The sequence below is a fragment of the Telmatherina bonti genome, assembly GCF_933228915.1.
Source record: "Telmatherina bonti genome assembly, chromosome: 23".
Lineage (NCBI taxonomy): Eukaryota > Metazoa > Chordata > Actinopteri > Atheriniformes > Telmatherinidae > Telmatherina > Telmatherina bonti.
Genome location: NC_136632.1, coordinates 23,430,318 through 23,453,017, shown reverse-complemented (window position 1 = coordinate 23,453,017; position 22,700 = coordinate 23,430,318). Strand labels below are relative to the sequence as shown.

Genomic DNA, 22,700 nt, shown 5'->3' with positions numbered 1-22,700 from the left:
ACATGCTCTTAACCCTTTCATGCATAGTGGCCATATATTGGAAACCCATTTACAAGCTTTTTTTCTTGTATATTCATGAATGAAGATGGTATTTTTGCAAATAAACCCCTTCAGTGGATGTTAGTGAGTCATGTAATACGTTTCCACTCACTGGAGAATAAATAAATATATTATATAATTAAATGTAATGTATTTACGCAAGTTGGCCATTGCAATAAATAGGAAAAGAAAATGATACAGCTATATTTTGTATAAGATTAACATAATATAGTTATGATTATAAATTATTTTCTAATTATAGAATACATTAAAATAAATCATAAATATCACTAATAAACAAATAAGTATCATTGCATATGTCTGTAGAGGTAAAATACACTATTTAAAAAAAAACAAACTTTCATTGTTTTTTATTTATTCATGCATGAAAGGGTTAATGCAAGTCATATTGAGGCTGTTAAAATTATTAAACATTGTACTAAAATGGACAATATTTCACCAAAATTAGCTTTTCTAACCGATGTACCCATGCTACACTGGTGGGGCATTCAGTGACAAATTGTAAAGTGCAATTTTCAACATTTCACTGGTAAAAGAAAAAATATTAAAGAATGCCAATCAGATGTAAAAATTTCCTTTTTATATAAAAACCAAACAAGAGCCTGTACAACATTATTAATTTATTTGTTCAACTAGTGATAAAAAAGCTAAATTAACCTTTAATTCTATGGCACAGTGAACGCAGCATCATCTGAAGATGATGTCGGTGTTGGTAATAAGGAAAAAAAGCTGGATAATGTAACCAGGCTGTAGGAACACCAGGCTTAACAGCTTTGTCCCACAAACCATCAGGCTCCTCAATAACAACATATATTACACTCTGGTATAACCTCATTTATTGTTTTTATTACATCATATTTAGGATTCACATATTTTTGTGCCACTCTGCATTTTAATTTTAATTCAACACAATTTTCTAAATTTCCTTTTTGACATGTTTTCCATGCTCTGGTCTCTGAGGGAATGCCATTAGCACACTGACAATAAAGAGGTTTTGACTTCATTTGATTGACAACTTTATTGGGAACATCACATTTTAAGACCATACGGAGGTAAAACCAAAATCCAGGGTTAGTAGCAACCTAAGACCCCTAAATATTTGCTCTAAACTCTCATATGCGCCCTTTGAATTTCTGGCCTTTTACTGAAGAATGAATATATTCTGTATGGCAGAGCATTTATAGATATATTTGTATAAAATCCAGATTGTTTGCAGACACTTGAGCTTCAGGAAATATGAAGCAAACATCAGAACTTGGAGTACTTTAACTTTACACTTACTACAACATCTTCAGTTGGAAACGACAGATCATTCAGCTGTTTCTGGTGTCTTACACCGATTAATCTAATCCTATATTTTCCTTCCCCTGTCAGCCTCCCTGTACACCTGTCTCCTCCTATCACTTCTGTTGACAGACGGGTTTTTTCGCTATATAAACAGACACTGCTGTGTTTCCTCTCATGCTCTACTTAAGCTCCTGTATAAATGTGCATGAATGCCTGTGTCTTTACGGTGGGGGCGTGTGCATGCAGCAAGGGTAAAACAATGTGCAAGTACTTCTCTCATGTCATGCAGATAAAAAAAAAAAGGGCAAAAACAGAAATCATCACCAACAGAACGATGCACAAAGCGAGCAGGGCGCTAAATGAGTCGTTGTGGAGAGAGTGAATAATGCAAAACACAAATCAACACAAATGATGCTGACCCTCCTGTCGCTGTGTGTCTTTAGTGGTGGGATAGTGAATTACCTGCCTCGCCCTGATCCACTTTCATTACTGCCTGACATTCAGAGAGCGCATGCATGTGGGTGTGCTTGCAGGTGTGTAACTGTGTACCTGAATGTCATGGCATAATCAGAACGGATATAACAGTGACAGGGCCATCAATGAAAGGGGCACCGATGCCGCCTCCCTTCTACATTAGACATGGTGCATACATCACGGCAAACGCAGGGAAAAAACATTGCATACACACAATCTTGCTCAATCTAAGGCAGCAGGGTTTTAAGGCGCCAAGACAATAACCAAACTATTTACCAGACCTCATTCCCTTATTCGGACCCAAAGTAATTACTTTTAAATTGCAAAACTGAGGAACATTAACAAACGGATGCGGCAATTTAGGTCCGCCTGAGGCTAGACAGCTTGTTTTCAAATGGAAATGAAGGTATTTCGCGACTGTCCACTGCAACATCCTTGTGTTATGGTTTAAGGCTTTTTTTCCTGCGTGCATGATAAAAGCCAGGGACACCAGTGGTGTGTTTACAAGGCCTATTGTGGTGGACGACTGCTCAAAGTGAGGATAATTCGAGCTTAATACTGATGCTGTCGGGGAACAGAGTCACTCCTTCCACTCAAAGACAGACAAGCTGCTGCTGTTGGTGCTTGGCCACATAAATCAACACTTCAAGGATGTTTGAAGTGTAACACAAACAGAAAAAAATGACTCTCACACATGCAGGCAGGAGGAGGGAAGCATATGTTTTCCCCATGTCAGGGTCAGTGTTCTTCAATAGGAGCAACGATTATCATGATCAGCTCTAATGAGGGAGCTACGGGGGTGAACGCCACTCGTTCCTTTTCCTTCAACACAACCTATTATTACCACTTTTTGTCCCTTCTCTCAGACTTGTGCTCCAAGCTCATCTTATAACATGTAATTCTCTCTCAATAGCAGCCCTGTCACCTTGCCCTGTCGACGACCTGACAACGCCAGCAAGGACGCCCAAAAAGCAGATGCACACAAAGGAGCTGAAACCGGGTTCCCATTACGGTACCACTGGAGTTGTCATGCAGGTCTGTGACAGCACTAACAGGTCGGTGCTGCTGTGTCAAGAGGGCTGGGACCAGAGTTTGAGACAAAGCAAAAAGGAAAAGGGAGGAGAAAACCCTTTAAAATACATCCAGGATAGGACCATAAACCTGCTGCATTTATGCCGTTCCAGTTGAATAGGATTAATAAACAAATTGCACATGAATATAACTGCACCAAAACCTCAGCTCAACCAAAACTTCCTTTTCTTTATTCCCAACATCTTCATTCACACAGTGTTTCTCTTAAACAGTCACTGGTCACTGTCAGGTTCACCTTGCTACCAGTTTGGGATCCCTTTTATCTTCCAAATTGCCTTAATTCTTGGTGATATAGACTGACCAAGGTATTAGAAAGATTCAGCAGAGGTTTTGCTCCATGTTGACATGAAGCATCAAACAGCTGCTGCACATCCATGATGAGAATCTCCCGTTCCACCACATCCCAAAGCTGTGCTGTTGGACTGAGATATGGTGACTGTTGGAGGACAGTGAACTCATCATCATGATGAAGAAAGCAGTTGGAGATGACATGGAGTTCATGCGTTACCTTCGGTTTGGGAGCAGGAACACACCTCAACCATCGCTCTAATCACCTGGCCAGTCTCTGACATCACCAAGTCATGTTAGTCCAGACAACTGCTGCTCACTGGATATTTCCTCTTTTTCAGACCATTCTCTGTAACCGGTTGCCATATAATTAGTTAATTAGCTATTTGTGTCAACAAGCAGTTGAACAGGTATACCTGATAAAGTGGCCTTTGAGATTATGAGCAAACAAAGACATAATATCCAAATAAACTTGGTTTACTTCACTAAACAAAAACATTCAATTAACTCTGATTGATTGATTCATTCATTATCCTAACCACTTAGTCCAATTAAGGGTCGCGGGGAAGCTGGAGCCTATCCCAGCGATCTTCAGGCGAGAGGCAGGGTACACCCTGGACAGGTCATCGGTCCATCACACCAACTCTCCAATCAGTTATTTGAGAGATTATGTTTGCATGCTGTTGAAAAGTGCTGACATACTATCAGAAATTCCAAGTTTTGAAGCTCACTGAGGTGTATAAAACACATCTTTCTGGATATTTACAGATTACACAGTTGAAGGTGAAGGGCAGAGTGCCTTCTCACTGTGCATCATGTTTATTTTTTCTGCGACAAAAAAGTCACCCACTAACAATTAAGCTGCAGAGTAAAGGCTTGACGGTGAATCGCAGTAGTATTAGTAGTAATCTATGTCACAGATCCCCTTCAGCTCCTCTGATGTCCTTGTTCAACCTAACAAAGTCAATTCCTGGGAATCCGTCCAATTTTAAATACATTTTAACAAACTATAATGTGAATATAAGTGCATTTGCATCCACGATGGATGTGTGATGATTAATTCAATGATAAACTAGGTGTCTGCAATTTTCCAGCCAGAAATAAGACAATGTATAATTACATATAGAACATGACCTTATAAAAAGGACTGGACCTGCTAAAACTCTCATGGGACCCTTTATGTTGGTAAAAGACTGATCTAATCACCTTTTCTATGAGAGACATTTTATCCAAAGAAAACAGGTTTTGTAACTCAGTCTCATGACAAAATGTGTAATAACTGTTTGTCAACAGCATCAGATCGCAGATGACTTTTTTGAAGTTGTTTCTCTTTGTACATACAGAAACGTATGAATAAGTGCAGTTGTACATGTTGTTCTGTCTTTCCTGTCCTCTCCACCCCAACCAGTCGAGGCAGATGGCTGCCCTCCCTGAGCCGGGTTCTGATGGAGGTTTTCTTCCCGTTAAAAGGGAGTTTTTTCCTTCCCACTGTTGCTGCGTGCAGCTCAGGATGGGAGATTGGATTGAAGTCATGACTCGATGCAATCAGTCGGTTTCTACTATAAGATATGTATGAATTGGCTTGAAAACTGCCCTGTGACAATATTGTTGTGAAGTGGCGCTATACAAATAAAGTTGAATTGAATTGAAACGCAGCGTGAAGATGTAAATGTTTAACAGAAAACAACATTTTTCCAGAAACACTTGCAATGAAGTTGGTGAAAACAGACACTGAACAACAATGCAGAAAACGCCAAATCCTTTATAACATTGATTAAAATCTTTAACTTCTATACTTGCTTTGACTTGGGGATGGTTCTGATCAACACGATCCGCGTAAAGGGCTTAAAATGATTCGCAGTCACAAGCCACTACATGGGCATCTTGTGGCGATGCTACATGTTGGAGATGTGGACAAACATGCATCGGTTCCAGTTTAACCAGTGGATCTTTACATGTTGTGAAAAAGACTTGCATGAACTTGCATGGCTGTGTGTAACTTTTAAACAAAGAGCCAAACACATGCAAACAGTCAAGCATTCAAACATTTGTCAGAAATATTCTAAACCCAATATGTGTCTTTGTCAAAAATATTCTAGCATCTAAGGAGTTGCAGCAATAGAAATTTGAGATGTGACATCCCCCGTGCATCATCTACAGAGGATCTAATCTCCATAAAGTACACCTGATTAGTTGTAAAATGCAGGGCAGGCCTTATTGAAAAGCAAAGTTTTCTTTATACTATACTATACTATACACATACTTTGCTGGCAAGACTGACCAGGCCAGTGGATCTAAAATGAAACGTGTCATCTTGTCCATCCTGCTCAGGAATGAAAGATAATAACACTTCTGTGTGGAAGCTATTAGATCACTGTACATTAGAAATGGAGCTGTCCTATTAAGTCATGAAACAGACATGTCACATTGCATGGTGTGAAAGGGCTGAGACGAAGGAGAGAAGTGTACCATACCTCCATAGTCTGAGACTGATGCATGGCTTTGATTGCATTCTGTGCCATGGCTCTGGTGGAAAACGTGACAAACGCACATCCTGTAAGGAGGGAGCGGGGAGGAGGGAGGGATGGAAGGATGGTGTAAGGGAGGAGGGGCAAGGCAGAGGGGCAAAAGGAGGAGGAGGAGGAGGGGGGAAGACAAGAAAGAACAAAAACAAGACAATAGGGTTGGACATGTTGTTATAAAAAAAACCCAAAAACATAGATTGATACAGAGAACAGCTCACAGGCGGACAACAGTGTTCTCAGTTGCTGTGGAAACAACAGCTGGAAAACGAGCACAGTGTCATGACAACCACACTCTGACCCCCATCCCACCACCTCGGCCCATCCACATCCAGCACAAGACATCAGAGACAACTACAGTAACCATCGGAGCCTTCCTCGCCTCCTTCCTCCTCCTCGTCTCTCGGCCCAATCACACACCTGAACTGTCTCCTCTCTCAACAAATCAGCAACGTGAAGAAGTGCAAATTTGCATGAAACTGCTTTAGTTCCCTCTTCTTGTTTTGTGTTTGCCAAACAGGATGGATGTGTACATTAATCAGAGGAGGAAGACGGGAATCAGATGGAATTTAATCATATCAATTCAATCCACGCAGAGACGAGGAAGAAAGAGGAGATGAGGAGGTGTGGTCTACCTCCTCCGTGACTGACGCTGATTTTAGACCATCAAGATTGGACGCAGCCAGAGGCGGTTTTAGGGGAGTTTGTTATTGGTTGTTTGTGGGGGGGGGGGGGGGGGGGGGGGAATGCAAGGTTGTGTTTGTCTGGCTGGTTAGGGAGTGATTAGAGGAGATAATGCGAGAAGTGCTTCAACACCACCCCAGGCTAATAATATGCTAACAAACTCACCAAGCCATGTAAGCGCAGCCAGGCCTGAACCGATTACACACATGCTCGCACATACAAACACCCACACACACACACACACATTCAGGTTCAGCTGGCTGACTTGGCTCTGGAGGAAACAACTTAAAGCTCGGGTCATCAGATAGACTCCCTGGCTGTGTGGATGGAATGAAAGGGCAGAGAGGAAATGGGCAGCACGGATAATGCAACAGAGAGGAAGAACAGATGTGTAGAGGAATAGATGCGATCATCGTCTTCTTCCACCTCTATCACAAGCCGGCTGTTGCTGTGATTGAACAAGGCTGAAAGTGACGGATGGTCAGTTTTCTCCTGCTTACATCAACGCTGGAGATTTCATACTACAACCTGAGAAAGGTTTCACTCATCTCTAGAGGAAACATATTACATATTTTCTTCTAGTTAGTAAAATTTAGGGCTGTCAATTAAAGTATGGGTCTTTTGCATGTTTACAATGTTTTTTTTTTTGTTTTTTTTTTTACCCGTTTCAAGGTTATTTCCAAGAAAAACTATTTGATTTCTTTGTTAATCAGATTCATTGTTACATTTCTGATGGTTTCAGCCAGGAGGCAGATTTCTGGGGACATCCGTCTAGAAAAACATCCAGGGTGATTATTTAACATTGGCATTAATGGATGCATCGTCTTTGTGGAGGTTCCTGAAGTTTAAATACAAGTTGTCGGCTCCACCCCTCCCTCTCTGCTGTGCTTCAGCTCTGCCAAACAGCAGTTTTCCTTCAACCAAACTGGTTCCAGCACTGGTTCAGAACCACAGCTTAACTCCAGCTACGCTGCAACCAAATCTCTGGTGAGTTAACAAAAAAAGCTCATGTTCGTGACTGCAGAAAATCCTCACCAACAGCAACTACTGTTTGAACCCAGTTCAAAGCCAGACTGGTGATAAAACATATCAATCTGCAGTGAAAATTAGACTTTTAAGGATTTTCCAACGTTTCTTACAGGGAATGTTTAAATTAATCTCCATAATGTGTTTCTGTGGTGGTTCTTCATCACAAAACCAAGCAGAGCTTAATTTAAAGAAAAATACCACTAGAACATGTCTAAACTAGCACTGGAACCACTTTGGAAAAACAAATAAAACTCTTAAACTAACCAGTGAAGACACCAGTCAGGACTAGCAGGAGGAACCTTCGTCTATATCTTCTTATTTAATCTAGTGGAGGACTTATAAACTCACACCCTGGAAAGGGCCAAGTACTTTCAGGAAATGTTTCGGTCTATGAAGCCAATCAAATCAATGTAGTGTCACTTATGGAACCAGTCGGTAGTAGGTACCTGGCCATAGCTCCCAGTATACCACCCTGATTGTTTCTGGTCAGAAATAGGTGATAACAAGGCAAGATGGATGTGGAATCCACTGATCCTGTTTGATAGCTCCAGGTTTTAAATGATAATGATTGTGCCCCACAGTGAAGAACCATCGGTTTTAACTAAGAAGGCAGCCTTAGGAAGAAGGTTCCTAAAGTCAGGGCTTGGTTCATATTTTGCTCTTCAGGCTGAGCTCTCTTCGACTGAGACAGGGTTTTTCTTTCACACAAACAGCTGCGTCAGCCAAAAAATGTTCAGCGTGTAGAAACCGAGACTGCAGTGTCGAAAGTTTATTTTATTAGAAGTTTGATACTTGATTATCATCAAGCTTTAGGCTTTTTTATTTTGCCAAAAAAAAAAAAAAAAAGGCGAGAATTGCGCTCTTTGTTTCTGTTGAGAGTAATCTTTGCAGCTGAAGGAATTACTCTTGAACGGTCTTTTATCATTCTGCCTGTAAAGCCAACATCTGCAGTGTTCAGTTTTTTACTTTTATTATTCCTCGTAGTTGCGCAGGCCTGGCTTTGATCTCCGAACATATCCGACCTCCTTTTCCATTTTCGTGTCCTTGCCTGGTGGAATGTCAGAGTTTAATCACAATTTATGTTAAACTACCGCGGCTACTTAACATCAGAGAGGTACAAAGATAATACGAAGAGAGCGAAGGTTACCAGATTCTGCTGCACCGACCCAATAAACATTCCGATGTGTCCTTTTTAGAGCAAAGCTGCGGTGCTAAGTGGTGCTGGTGTAGATAGGATGTCTGAAAAGAGGTCATTCTTTCATCTGATTCAGGGGACTGTCTATTTTAGAGCGACAATCTGTCATTTAACTCCTTAGTTTCCAGGAGATTGCACCATCCTCTGCAGAGAAGTGCTGCAGAAGAACTAGATCAGTTCTGGAGGGGGGGGAGGGAAGGCCTGCATGTGGGTTACCCCTCTTGACTGGTCCTGAAAGGTCCTGTCTATTTATAAAAGTCGTCAGCTATAACATCACTGGCTGCCATCTAATGGAGATGAGAGCGTGTGTCTCCAGCTGGCGGATGGAGCAGAAAATATTTCTATCTTTAGCCGGTTTTCTGCAGCTTGATCCTCAACTTCTAAAAGATAAATAAATAAATAAATGAAAAAAAGGAAGGAGTCCTTCACTTGTGAGGTTTGATTCATTAATACCAAAGCTGTTAATGAAAGCAGCAGAAGCCGTACTTTCTGGCTGGTTGGCTGCTGCGTTGTTTTCCCGACACTGCTAGGATGGGATGGAGCTTGATCCCTAAAAATACCTCACGGGCCGCATTCTGTCGTCAGCGGAGAGCCACACAGTCCTTTAATGAAAGTAGGGTAGCTCCCCAGGCCCAGCCATCCACTGGTGGTGTGATCCATATTTTATTAATAGCGGGATAGCAGAGTTCTCGTCTGATTGATACTGTGGTTTAAAAGGAGCTCTGCACCAAAACTAGGTGGGACTGAAGGCCTCTGGGAGACATCGAAATCCTTAAAGACCTATTTATTCCCCCCCTGATTAGACGTGTTTACCGGCGAGCCAGGAACCACGCTGGACTACAAACATTTCCTCCTTAACTCCCATCAGCAGCTAAGTGGTTTACATTGGCTCTACAGAAACATGGATGTGACCGTTATGTCTGAAATATTCATGAGGACAAAAGAGAGGAGCTGGAAAGGGATGGAAGAAGGAAACGGGGAAGGCAGCAAAGGAGGTTGTGGTAGGATGCTTTAGGAAAAGAGGACAAATTGATGCAAGGCAGGATTCTGGGACAGCCAGGGTGAATTTAGAGACTTGATGAAGCAGAGGAGCATGGGAGGTAGAGTAGTTTAATTTGAGGTTCTGGATAGAAAACAACCTTGAGGAGAAAGAGAGAGAAAGCCACACTGAGAATAAAAGACTCTAGTCAACGATTTAAACATCCAAAACGTCCGACAAGCACAGAAAAAGAAAGAAAAAGAAAAAGATGTGACCAACAGATCGACATGGATCCAGCGTGACGATGACAGCGACAGCTCGCGTGACGGGAGGAGGAAGAGGAAGACAGATCTGCAGAAGGCCCTCCATCTCCTCAGCACACAGAAACCACAAACAGGAGAAGGGAAGGGGAGGCGAGGAGTGGAGGGGAGATGGCAGAAATCTGGCGGGAGCTTTGGTGTGTGTGTGTGTGTGGGAAGAAATGGCTTGAGATGGAAGCACAGTGACTATTTATAGTGGTGAAGTAGCGGAGATGCTTGATTCAGGTGAAATAAGATGCAGAAAAAATGGCATCTCTCCATTTAGAGTTATTCTTAATCTAAAAACCTGGATCCAAGTTTGTTGGTAAAACTCAAGTGCTGACAAATCTAACTGATTTGACAGCTTGTTAATAAGCTTGTTTCTGGCTTTTAACATCCTCCCATGGGCATTTTTAAAAGAGCACCTTATGTGTGCCAATTACAAGAATTCAATCATTCGACTGCCTGCTTCTGCCCAGTGTTGAGGAGCCTCATTATCCAGCTCTACCTTCTTTTCGAGATGCTGCCACACTTGGAAACATGATCAAATTTGATTTGTCCTCAAACTATTTGCTGTGACTTTAGAAAAAAGAAAAAAAAAAAAAGGCCTCCTGCCAAGTCGGGCTTTCACTCACTGGCTATGAAAAATACAGGAGAACGGCTGCAGCCCAATTTTCTGCTGAGATTTAACAAAAGCTTGAATCTAATACCTGTTGTTCTTGTTAGTTTCAACACATTAAGAGATCAGATGTGACTTTGATGAATGATTTTTATAAAATACAACCATCAATTTCATACTGAAAATGCCAGAAATCAGCAATCCGTCTCCTGTGGGTTTAAACATGCGCTCAGCCTCAAGATGGAAGTAAAGAGCTTTGTTTGGCTTACAGCGAGGCTAAACTGGAGAGTGAAGGGTGTGAATGGTGGTTAAGAGGTCAGTGGAGGAGGGGGGGGGGGAGGGAGGAAGGGTGATCAGGGGAGGCCGAGGCTGAGAGAGCAAGAAGGGGAGAAAAAACAAAAAGAGAAAGGAGGAAAAGAGATATATAGAGCGAAAAGGAAGAAGTATGTATTCACAGTGGTCACAACAAACCTCGAGATGTTGCTCCAGTTCATTCACAGCTACCTCTGCAAACAACCTTTGAAGACTTTAAAGGATTCTTGTTTTCTAAGAAGGAGCTGGTTAAAAACAGAATCTGACACAATGAAACCAGAAAAGTGACATGCATGAGTTACTTCTCCTTCAGCTTTTGTTCCTGCCATGCTTTAGCCAACGTGCTGCTACATCACTGACTCATGCTGCAGGAATCTTAAGCTGCTATTAGCATTTATGTAGCTTCATGGTATCTGACGAAAAAACTTTCACCAGGTAAGCAGAAGTCAGATCAAACTGGTCTTTTCCCCTGCATTATTAAACACCACTTTAGGAACATTTATGCAGAACTCAGACTAAAAAATATCCAACTCAGCAACCAGGGTAAAATTTTTCTCTTTTAGATCTAAATATAAATAATAATCATACTGTTTTCCACCACAACTGTGCCATTTAATAACCAGCAAACCAAGGTAAAAGGTTGGAGGGGCAGTGGTGGAATAAGCCGTCAGTCTGTCATCTTAGATATTGCAATTAATAAATCAGATTTTGTTTGTGTTGCCGTTATGCCAGAAACAACATATAGTAACAAATAATCAGGAATAAAATGAAAATCAAGGTTTTAACATTTTTTTCTGTGGCACTTGAAGTAAGAAGAAAAGAGCTGAGTGTTCATACAGTAGAAATTAAATAAAAAAATAACCCACAAAGGGAAATTATGTTTTTTTCTTCATTAAGAAGCAATTCTGAGAAATAAGAATAAAAAATAAACCAAATGCAGGATTTTTAAATGAGTTCTTTCTGATACAGAAACATCTAAATCCCTTTTCATTCAACACATGTCTGGCTTTCAAAGCAGGTTTTGTTGATCCTGCAGGAAATAAAAGCATGTAGTGTCTGAACTGATTGATATCTGATGGTCTACAACGGGGGAGGGGGGTCAAACTCCGGCCCTGGTGGCCCATATCTGGCAGGCTATCATGGTTACCTTGCTTCAACATACCTGAATCAAATCAGATGGATGAAGCAGCTTTTTGCCAGCTTCTGCAAAATGAGCCGTAAATCCGGTCAGATGTGTTGAACCAGGGAAAGAACGAAACCCTGCCAGACAGCGGCCCTGGAGGACCTGAGTTTGACATATCTGATCTAAGATCTAAGACACCATCATTCCCTCAGAATCCACATTTGCTCTGGAAAATTAAGTTCTTAAAAATCTTCACTTTGGAGAGTGTGACTAAAAACGCTGTTTGCATGTGGATGATTGGTGCAACTTGAAGGGAAAAAAGTTCCTTTAGTTAAATATATGTTAATATGTTGAGGAAAAGTAATGATTCGGCTTCAAATACGGCCGGTTTTAAATACCCTGCAGATTGTTTTTACAATGCAACAAGGCCTGAGTGGCATGTGCATCTTTAGATTAGAAACTATGTTTGTAAAATTGCGTTTTACCCTGGTGACTAGGCTGCATTAACAGATGGAGAAGCACTGACCAATCCTGTCACATCAGACCTCAAGCAGCAGCCAAAACCCCAGCTTTCTTTCAGTGAGACATTTGACCATCATCTTCAGCTTAGAAAAGCTCTCTGTTGTACTCAGACTCCAAGATGGAGCAGGATGAAGCCCATTCCTACCTCTCAAGGTCGAAAAATGGATCAAGGTTGATTTTAAACAAGAAAGCAGTTTTGAAACCATTATGTGTCAATTTCTCATTAAACTACAGACAAATTCAGGTGAACTAAAAACTCCAAATACTTCAGAAAGAGGCTCTGATTATTTAGCAAATACTGACCAATGAATGTTTTAAAAGTAAAGTTGTTGGTTTGTCATGAGGCCACTGACTCAGTCTCTTTTCAACCAGCTGCCTCCAGTCACACAGTACGAGGTGGAGTTGAAAGTTTGAGGTAGTACACAACAATGAACTGCAGCCACTGGAGGCCGTGCAGGCGCCAATATTCACGAGGAGCATTAAATTAGGATGGAAGTGATGCAGAGTGAACGGTACCTCTGCTGAGCCCGTCGGGCCCTCGCAGGATCCGGCACTCTTCGATCTGTCCGAACGCAGAGAACATAACCCGGATGTCGTTCTCGTTGCACTTCTTCGACACCATGCCGATGAACAGCTTCCTGTCTTCAACAGCTGCAACAAGAAGACAAAGAGAGTTACGTTAAAGCCCTTCTGGATGCTGTGGATTTAAGGAAGTCCAACATTTTTCCCACGAGTCAGTTAATTAGTGTCCCTTCAACTCATTCAACAGGACTTTTCAGGTCATTTTGTCTTTACTTTGAGGTAATGAGCCGCTGCTGCAGCTTGTGTTTTACCAACCAGACAGGAGGAGGCAAGGGAGGCAAGATTTGTCCTAAAGGGTTACAATTATAAAAATGGGACTTTAATACGCTAAAAGAAGTCAAAATATACACCTGTCCACTTCACTGGGAACACCTTTTCAGCTGCTTGATAACACAAATATCTAATCAGCCAATTGCATTCTGATTTCCTGCTCAAATCCGAGATCTTTGTTCGGTGTTTTCCATACCTTTTTATGTGTGGTCTGTCTGCTGACTGCGGTGTTAACAGTTTGTGCTTCTGAACTGACCTGCAAGCTCAGTCGAACATTAATGACGTCATGCACTTAATGGTGTGTACGGAAAAACACATGGAGGTAACCGGAACTGTCATTTATAGGAGAAAGAAATTTTATTTAGCTATGATGTCCGTACTCGGAGTAACTGCTGCGACATCGGTACAGAGGAGTGTGTGGATGCGGCGTCGGCGCCAAGAGTGGTGGGATTGGGATGCAGGTGGCTTTACAGAGCGGGAATTCTTCCAAAATACCTTTCACACACATGTCAACACATCGCCACAAGACTTTCAAGGCGCATCATGTCATTCAGAAGACCCATCACCCTGTGAAAGTGAGCAGGAGTGGAGATGTGAACCTGTTTGGCTTTGTCAGATCCTCTGTTTGCTCTGTAGTCCATGACTTGTGCACAGCTGTGCATCATGTCCTCAAGCCTGAGAACATCAAACTACCTCAGGGAGACGATCTCCAGGAGTTCCAAAACGATGTAAAAGTCGCACTGAATGCTTCCAGTCGCATCTAACTAAACACGATATGGGTCTGATTCAGCTCCACATTTGAAAGTGGTATGAATGTGTTTAGAAAATGTCAGATTAAATGTGACTTTTGCTGTTTACACTGTCACAAAGGAATCAGACATGGTCTGGGGGGCTCACACTGTGCATCAGAACGAGGAAGAAAGGAGATTAAAGTGGTTTGAACGAGGCATCGTTGTTGGTCTGAGTAAATATGGACTGACTTTAGACCTTAATGTGTGTGAATCCCTGTACATTTTACAGGGATTCACTTTAGACCTTAATGTGGTAACCATTAAGGTCTAAAGTCAGTCCATGAGCTGCAGGTTTTCGATGTATTCCTGTTCCAACACATCTGGGTTACATTAAATGGATCTAACAGCATGTGAAGTTCTGCACAATGACTAAGTAATTCAAGTCAAGTGTGTTAGAGCAGGAGAACATGGAAAACCTCCAGAATTGCAGCTCTGTAAGGTCTGAAGAAAGGAAAAATATTCAGTAAGCAGCAGCTCTCTGGATGAAAATGTCTTGGGTATGTGGGAGGAGAATGGACAGACTGGTTGGAGATGACAAGCAACAGGAAGTCAAACAAGCACTGGTTCCAACCAACTTATCCAGAACATCATCTCTAAACACACAAGACAATCTTGAAGGAGATGGTCTACAGCAGCAGGAGACCACACTGGGAGCTGCTTTGGGATGTGGTGGAACAGAAGATTCTCATCATGGATGTGCAGCAACTGTGTGATGCTTCATGTCAACATGGAGCGAAATCTCTGAGGAAAGTTTCCAGCTCCTTGTCGAATCGATGACACCAAGAGGTAATGCAGTTCCACTGGAAGATGAGCCCAATTAAATGTAATCTTATTGTCTGCTTTTCTGCTGCTAAGGCGAATTTAAAACTACTCTGCCTTTTTTTAAAAAAAAAATAAAATAAAAAAAAAGAACCAATCAGAATTCAGTTCACTTCCCCTCGCTATGTAAAGTTGTGTGACTCTGTTGTGCAAAAGAAAAAACGTAGGGCAGACCAGATCTTACTTTTTTCTTTTTACTAGACTGCGACTTAATCAAGTTCTCCTGTGATGGAAACTGGACAAAATCACAAAGTTTAAGGATCAGAATCACGCAGCTTTTACATTGATATCTACGTGTATTACTGTAAATATTCTTTTACTCTCTGGTACGTGAAGAAAATAAATGAGTACGTGTCCTGATACGTTTACAACATGTGACTCTGACAGTAAAAATGAAAAGTGCGGATTCAAACTAACAGTTAAGAACAAAGAAAGAGAAGAAAGTAAAACAAAAAGGTGGAAAAATAGATAAAAATATGCCAATCAAAAGAAACTGACAGTTGGCATATTTCATCATGCCATTCATCTGCAGCACTCTGATCGATGTCTCATTATCACTTCAGCAGCCACTGCTCGAGGAGACTCCAGCTTGTCCTCGCCCCTCTTCCTCCTCCTCCTCCTCCTCTCTCCCCTGTGGATCCCCCCCCCCCCCCCCTCCTCCTCCTCCTCTCCTTCTGACACAATCCCTCCTTCCTCACTGCAATCTTCAGGAACGGTCGCTGGCTGCAGGTTAGCAGTGAGAAACTCACGGCCATTTCTATGTAGGTGAGGCTAAGTTTGAATCCAGCTGAGTGAAACTGTGTGTGTGTGTGTGTTTATGTGTTCCCACCACATTCAATGTAATGCTAATCCAATTCATTTTTAATGAGGAAACTGTCAGCTCTTACCGCGAGGCGAAAGAGATAAGCGGTCGGTTGCACTCTGGGAAATCAATAGCACACTTGTTTATTTTGCTGTTTGAATTGTTTGTGTGTTTAAAAGACAAACCATCGGGATACGCTGCCAAGATAAGTGTTGTTTCAAAAAGCTTTAACTCCTTTGTACACAGGGTGTGTGTGTCTGTGCGTCTGTGTGTGCATCACTCCAGAGAATGATTACCACAAGTCTAACAGCAATGTAATTAATTTACTCTGTCGATAGAGAGGGAAGAGAGGAGTTATCATTACAATTGGCTGTTTCTTGTTTTTCGGAGGCGTGCAGGCAGGCAGTCCAGTGATAAGACACGTAAAACCGGCTCTGGGATGATCTGGAGTCGGCTTTGCATTGTGGAAGAAATTGGAGCTGAACTGGCTTCACGCTGAGTTTGAACACATGAACGGAAACCAAAATAAGAATCACAAAAGCTGGAGGGGGAAGAAGTATATTATCTCTGTTCCACTGTTCACCTCTCAGTCTTTTTCTCTTCTTTCATCTCCTTCACCGGCTAAAGTAATAAACCTCTGAGCAGCCATTCGTCACTGTTAAAGCAAATCTAACACTGGGTTTATTAAAGGTCATTACTGTTAAGTGGATGGATATGCATCGTGTGGCCAGCTCTACATTTCACCATTCTCTCCGCCAGTAGTGGCTTCTTTATTAAGTTCTGCCATCCTCAGCCTGACAGTTATGTCTCATAAAGTCACATTTTGCCATATTTCAGAGGAGCAGATGATGGCTTTTAGAGGGATTCCTCCCCTCTTGTCCTGGATACTGTCATTTTATTGTCCTCTCCTGCAGAGCGCGCCCACAATGCAGACGGCTTATGACGGTACTCCATCGTCTGAAGGAGAAACTAAACCTTTGAGATGCTGAGTTATGGTGCAGCTCCTGAAGGACTGCCTCAAGCATGTAAAAACGTTTGCTTTTCAGTTTCCCTAATATCCTGCTACTAAATTAAAACGGCCGGTTCATCCATTTATAGTTTTACAGCATCCATTTTCATACTCTGCTCAATTACTCAGCTTTAGGGGTCGGTTCCTCCAAATTACAGAACCTCACATTTTCCCACTCTGCTATGTAAATAACTTTAGTTTAATTTGCCAAAAAGATTTTTAGTTATCTGTAATTTGTAATTGATCTTTCTATGTTTCGCACAATAGGTTAGAAAAACAGCCCAAATGGAGGTCTCCTCATTATCCAGCCAGAATAAAAAGACAATTTTAATATCTAAATCAGACCTGAAAGTTTCTGAAGCTTAAAAGCGTATTAATTGTGCTTTTAGATTTGAGCAGAAGCTGCAGGAGGAAAAACAGGAAAACTCACGATGACAGAGGAGCCTGTGACCATGGTGGGAGGTGGTGACCCTCCACTTGCTGAAGCATCTCTGTGCCGGCAGATTCTCTGGACATCATACTGGGTTAGGCAATGAGCTCCAAATGAATGATTTATGGTCATTAAAGCTCTTCTAACGACGCCTCCGTCTTCGACTAAACTTCTTTTTTTAAACTGATTCATTTGATTATTATTTCATTTTATTGTATCTTTTGTTCAGACTTAACCATCTATGTGGAAAATAACATGTCTGTAAAAATCTGGGTATTTTTTTTAATTTATAAAACAAACAAAAAACAAAATTGGCCATTTTTTCTTATTTATACCAAGAAATTTTAATTCTGTTCTAAAATTTTGAAATACATTTTTTTATTTGTTTTTTTTTTTAATTTTCAATTTTTTTTATTTTTTAGGTTTTCTATCGTGTAAAGCATTAAAAGAAAAAATAAATTACATTTGAAATAGATTAAAAATAAATAAAACAAATTAATAAGGAACAAATTCTCCTGGAAAGGCAGGACAATGCACCATAAACAAATCCTCTGCTCACGTCTTTGTAGCTGAATTTTCTAATTTATCTCTCTGACAGTATTTGTAAGGGAAGTATATGAATGTTTTATACCAACAGTCCACAAAAAAAAAAATAAAAAAGCTTGCAAAAAAAGCGCAGTGACAAGCTGGAAATAAGACGACAATAAACTGCAAATGTGTGAAATGCCTTTAAACATCACCAAGGCTGACAGCCTCAACGTGGGCAGGAAAGTTGTAAAGTATTTATAAACAACCTTATGCATTCTTACAGAGCATGAATACAGAATCCTGGCAGATGCATCCTTTAAAGAACGACTTCCTGTGGCGTGTCCTGTCCAACAGCTTCCTCGTTAGAATGAGGAGGAATGGAGGAAGACTCTCCGTGCAGGAAATCAATTCAGAACTGGATCTGCAATATGTAGCTTAGAAATGGAGGGATCTTAGGATGGGTGTTTGTGTCAAATAGCTGCATTAAGGTGTGTGTTTGCAGGAAGAGGCGAGCGCATGCAGCTTGTTTGTATGAGTGAGCAGCCACAGGGGACGGGCACTGGTTCAGCATGAGGCTAAAACGATTCAACTTTCCCTGACCCCGCTCTGAAGCACCTTAATAATTTATTATGTGTATCAGAAAAAAATGAAAAATTATATTTATATAAACACCATACTCAGGTTCAACCCCCCCAGCAGTGCATTTTAGTCAACTCACCATTAGATTTCTCACTGTCTGCAGGTTTCATCTGAATAGGGTGGTGCATCTGTGGAGACAAAAGACCAAAAGAAAACATTAAATATCTATAAGAAGGTAAAGCACAAGTGGGAAACAAGGAGCAGAAATGTGATAAGGAGCAAGAACACCACCATGGATGAAGAGGTAAAAACAAATAAGAAACAGAGATTTCTACAGAAAACAATAGAAGAAGAGGAGGATTAAGGCTAAAAGGAAGAAAAACACCACAACATAGTACAAGTTATCTAATTCAACATGTTTAATGACTCATGTTGGCTTTGAAGCTTTTACATCGGAAGCATGAAGGCATTATGGCAACCTTTCAGCTTGACAATATCAACATACTGTTATTTTTCCATCTCTCTCACAGAGGGAGGACACAGAGTTTATTTCCACAAATCAGCGATGGAAAATAAACCATTTTCCATCTCCTTCCTGCTGGTTGTAACGAGACACTCAGCGCATTCAAAACTTCCAAATCTGGTCCCTTCTGGCTGGTTTTTTTTTTCCAGTTGTCTTGAAACACAACAGCAGGGAGAAACAAATAAATTACACTGGTTGACTTTTTTCATGTCTTTGCATTTTATCTGAAGTTTTAAGTGCTCATAATCAGATTGAGCTCCAGCTGGACCTGAAGCAGAGAAGGACAAAGGACGTCAGGTCATCGCCTGTACTGCTTGACAAAGCAGAATGAGACAAAAAACTTGTCTTGACCTGACTGGGATCCAAAGAAAAGTTAACCCCAAACTGCAGCCCGTGCTTGTAAAATGCACCGATTAATTCAAGTTGCTTCTATCAGTCATGAACATATGCCCAAATGCACAAAGTCATTGCGGACAACAGTTATAATATTGCAGTACTGCAGTCAACCGCTAGGTGGTCCCTCCAAAGCTTCTCCAGCTGCAGCAGGTGTCTATTCAACGAGCATTGATGTCTGATAAAATACATAATTAATGACTATTTCCTATGAGGTAAAATAGCAGTGGAGTCCCCTTGACTGATCAGTGATTCTCCTGAAAATAATTCCACATATAAACAGACACTTGGCTACAAGGATAAGCAATTTGGTCCCATGAGGTTTCAAATTTCACTATCTGGCTCCATCTTTAAGTCCAAATATGGTCATGTAGCTCCAAATAGCAAAAACCCAAGAAGCAATACACAAATTTCTCTGTAATGTCCATCTGAGTTGAACGGATGGTAGTCCCCAAATGCATCTACTGTAAAAGCCCAACATAATTTCCAATAAGTCGATGAACAGACTTAAAAAATCAGAAATTACATAAATGATTGAAGCATAAAAAGTAATGTCTATTTAACGTCATAACACAAGCATTAGAACCAGTTTAGGTTCTGTACAGAGAACATATCACCACTCACGTTGTCTTTTATAGACACAGATACCCGTTCACTCTATACCTCCCAAATATATGATTATTTTCATGCACTCTATATGCACCATATACCACCATGCACCACTGGCCACATTGCTATGACCAGTGGCAATGGGGGAGCTGTCCAGGCTCCTTGGTATTGACATCCCACAACCACCAACTTGGACAAATGGTTTATTGTCCCTTTTTGTTGTCCCCTCTGCTTTCCTGTTTTTATTTTGTAGTTTCTTCTTGTGTGTTCTGGGTTGCTTTCTGCTTCCTGCTCATTAGTTTACCCTTACTTCATTTGTTCTCTGTGAAGTCGCCTATGCAGCACATGCCCCTTGGTTTCATTTCCCATAACCAGTTCAGTTTCAGTTCATGTTAGGTCTTGTCATGTAACTGCCTTGTTTCCATCATGATCCTCCACCAGTTTGCTTCCCAGCTTGTCAGCCAGCATTTCGGTCCGAATCCTCTACAAACCTTGTCACCACTGTCCACCACAAGAAGACTTGTCCATGCTGAATACCCAGAATGGTCATTGGCTTTCATTCTAATATATGTTTCCATGCAAAAAGCAAACTCCCTCTACTCAACTAGAAAAACCAGGAAATTAGGATTCTGTCTTTGGTTGTTGCACTGAAACGGCGGCCATTTCTACAGCTGTTCCGATCGTTCCATCACTTTGCATTCAGAGATTCACATTAGGGAAGTAGAATGACGCAATCAGGGGGATGTTTGGTCATTTATGGGCATATTGTAGACTCTAATAAGGAAAACTGAAAGTTTATTTTTCAAAACATTGTTCTGTTTTGAGTCTAGATGAACTGATGCAGCACAGTCCCATTCCCAGCTCATCATATACTTCATCAAAAGTCCATCAGTTTTCAGCACATGCTGGACATCTAATGCCTCTTTTCCATTAGTACCAGCTTGTCTCAATGTAACCCACAACTCGTCTCAGCTTGGTCCAGTTTCTTTTCCATTACAATATAGTACCAGGTCTAAAATGGGCGGGGTTTGTGTGAGATCACTGTGACGTCAGTGTTGTGCACGACAAGCTCTATAAACCTTGTTGGATACTCCACGAGAAGCAAGCACTAACAACACAACACCTAGAGACAACCTGCTACTTGGTCTGCGGCTCGCCGGTCCCTGACCATAAATAGCATCCATTTGTTGGAACCACTTCCAGTCTCGTCTGTTTGATTCACTCCGACCGTCGTGGTCCTTGACCTGCTGATAGTCTAGTCACTTTTGAGCTTTTTCAGCTTCTCTTGACACTGCTGAAAACTCCATTGCTAGCTGTAGCCATTGAGGCGGAAAGCTCCTGATAGGTTTTTCATTTCGTGTCGCTCCATCTAGTTCCCCCTGTATCCTTTCCTCAGCAGCCAAGCAAAGAAATGTCTCCACCTCAGTGTTGGACCATGGAACAGACTTTTGTTGCGCCATTGCTTGTCCCGTAACGTAAACAACTAGCGAGTTGGAGTCGCTCTTCCAGTGATATCACTCCCTGACCTCCGATTGGCTGCGCCCCTGACCAACAGCGGCAAACAGTCTAGTGACGTCACACACAACCCGATTCCGCTTGCTTAGAACCTTGGCTGAGGAGTTACAGAAAAAGTACCGGTAAACGGGTACAAAAGCCGGGTGGAAACCCCTACAAACCGAGCCGAGGCGAGTTAAGTTGAGACAAGCTGGTACTAATGGAAAAAGGCCATAAAACCTTCCTGCAGCAGAGCCAGTATCAACCAGTGAAATAACATCATACCAGTGCAAGTTTATGAAGTTTGAAGAAAGTAAGGATACAGATGCCCAAGTCCCTTTTTATGCGGTTTTGTTTTAAATGTATTTGTTCTGTGTGTTTCTACATCATGTATGAAACTTTCTCTGTTGAGATTTGGGAAACATCTTCATGCAGATGTTAAAATTTATTTAATTGCAGGAAGCTTGACCTTTTTCATGTTGCCGTGGTAATATGTTTGGGAAGTTGTTTGATTTCCAGACTCAGTTTCTTGATTAAAAAAAACACATCTAAACTCGTCATTAATGAAAAATGAGGAGTCTTTTTTTTTTTTTGAAAGATGCACATTATTGACAAATCCTGCAACCAGTAAACAGCCAAATAAGCCAACCTATCAGCTTCATGCTGTGTTTCTTTGCAAAAGAAAGCAGCAGGCTTTGTAGTATCCTGGATAGACTGATTCTGATGCATTCTGAAGGCGATGTATGCACGGCCATGTTGAATTTTTCATATTTTTCTTGTCTTATTCTGACATGATATCAAGATACAGATTGCCATCTTATATCAGGTGTGAACAGGGTCTAATAACTGCATTTAGACTTGTCTTTTTTAGATCTCGTTCATCTCTCTGATGTGCCTGAAGAAGCGGTTTAATGGAGCTGAATGATGGATGTGTTTTTCAGGTGGTGGGTCTTCTTTTATGGAAAACAAGAAAACACTTCACAGATGAGATGGCTTTGCCATCTCTCTCGCCCCCCTCCAAACTCTCCTCTTCTGTCCCTTTTTATTCCCTCCATCTCTCTTTCCTTTATGGGAGATTATGTGGTTGTTTGATCTGCGCAGAGACGAATGACAGTGATTCTCCAAATCTAGCCCGGTATCAATCACACTCAGAGTCAAACACCGGCCGTGAGTGAGTGTTTCTGTGGATGTGTGTGTGTGTGTGTGTGTGCCCTGTTTCACCCATTACACCCCTGAGCTCAGTCACGCTGTGACAGAGGGCTTTGATCTTCCAATTCTATCACACACCTTTATCCCAACTCTCCCCCCTCTTGCTCTCTTCCTTATCATCCTCACTCCGATTTTTTTCCCCTTTCACACAGACCTGTCCCAGATGTGCATCCACAC

General features: G+C 41.4%; 1 protein-coding gene across 6 annotated transcripts in view; it reads right to left on the bottom strand.

Moving 5' to 3' along the window:
- Positions 1 to 22,700, bottom strand: part of celf2 (cugbp, Elav-like family member 2) — a 262,520-nt gene that overhangs the window by 36,416 nt on the left and 203,404 nt on the right. For all 6 annotated transcript variants that reach the window (XM_079263083.1, XM_079263084.1, XM_079263086.1 and 3 more), the window contains 3 exons: positions 18,435 to 18,483; positions 13,002 to 13,136; positions 5,676 to 5,755 (listed from right to left, as the gene is read on the bottom strand). In XM_079263083.1, coding sequence (XP_079119209.1) covers positions 5,676 to 5,755; positions 13,002 to 13,136; positions 18,435 to 18,483 — 264 coding nt within the window. The remainder of the gene's footprint in view (positions 1 to 5,675; positions 5,756 to 13,001; positions 13,137 to 18,434; positions 18,484 to 22,700) is intronic.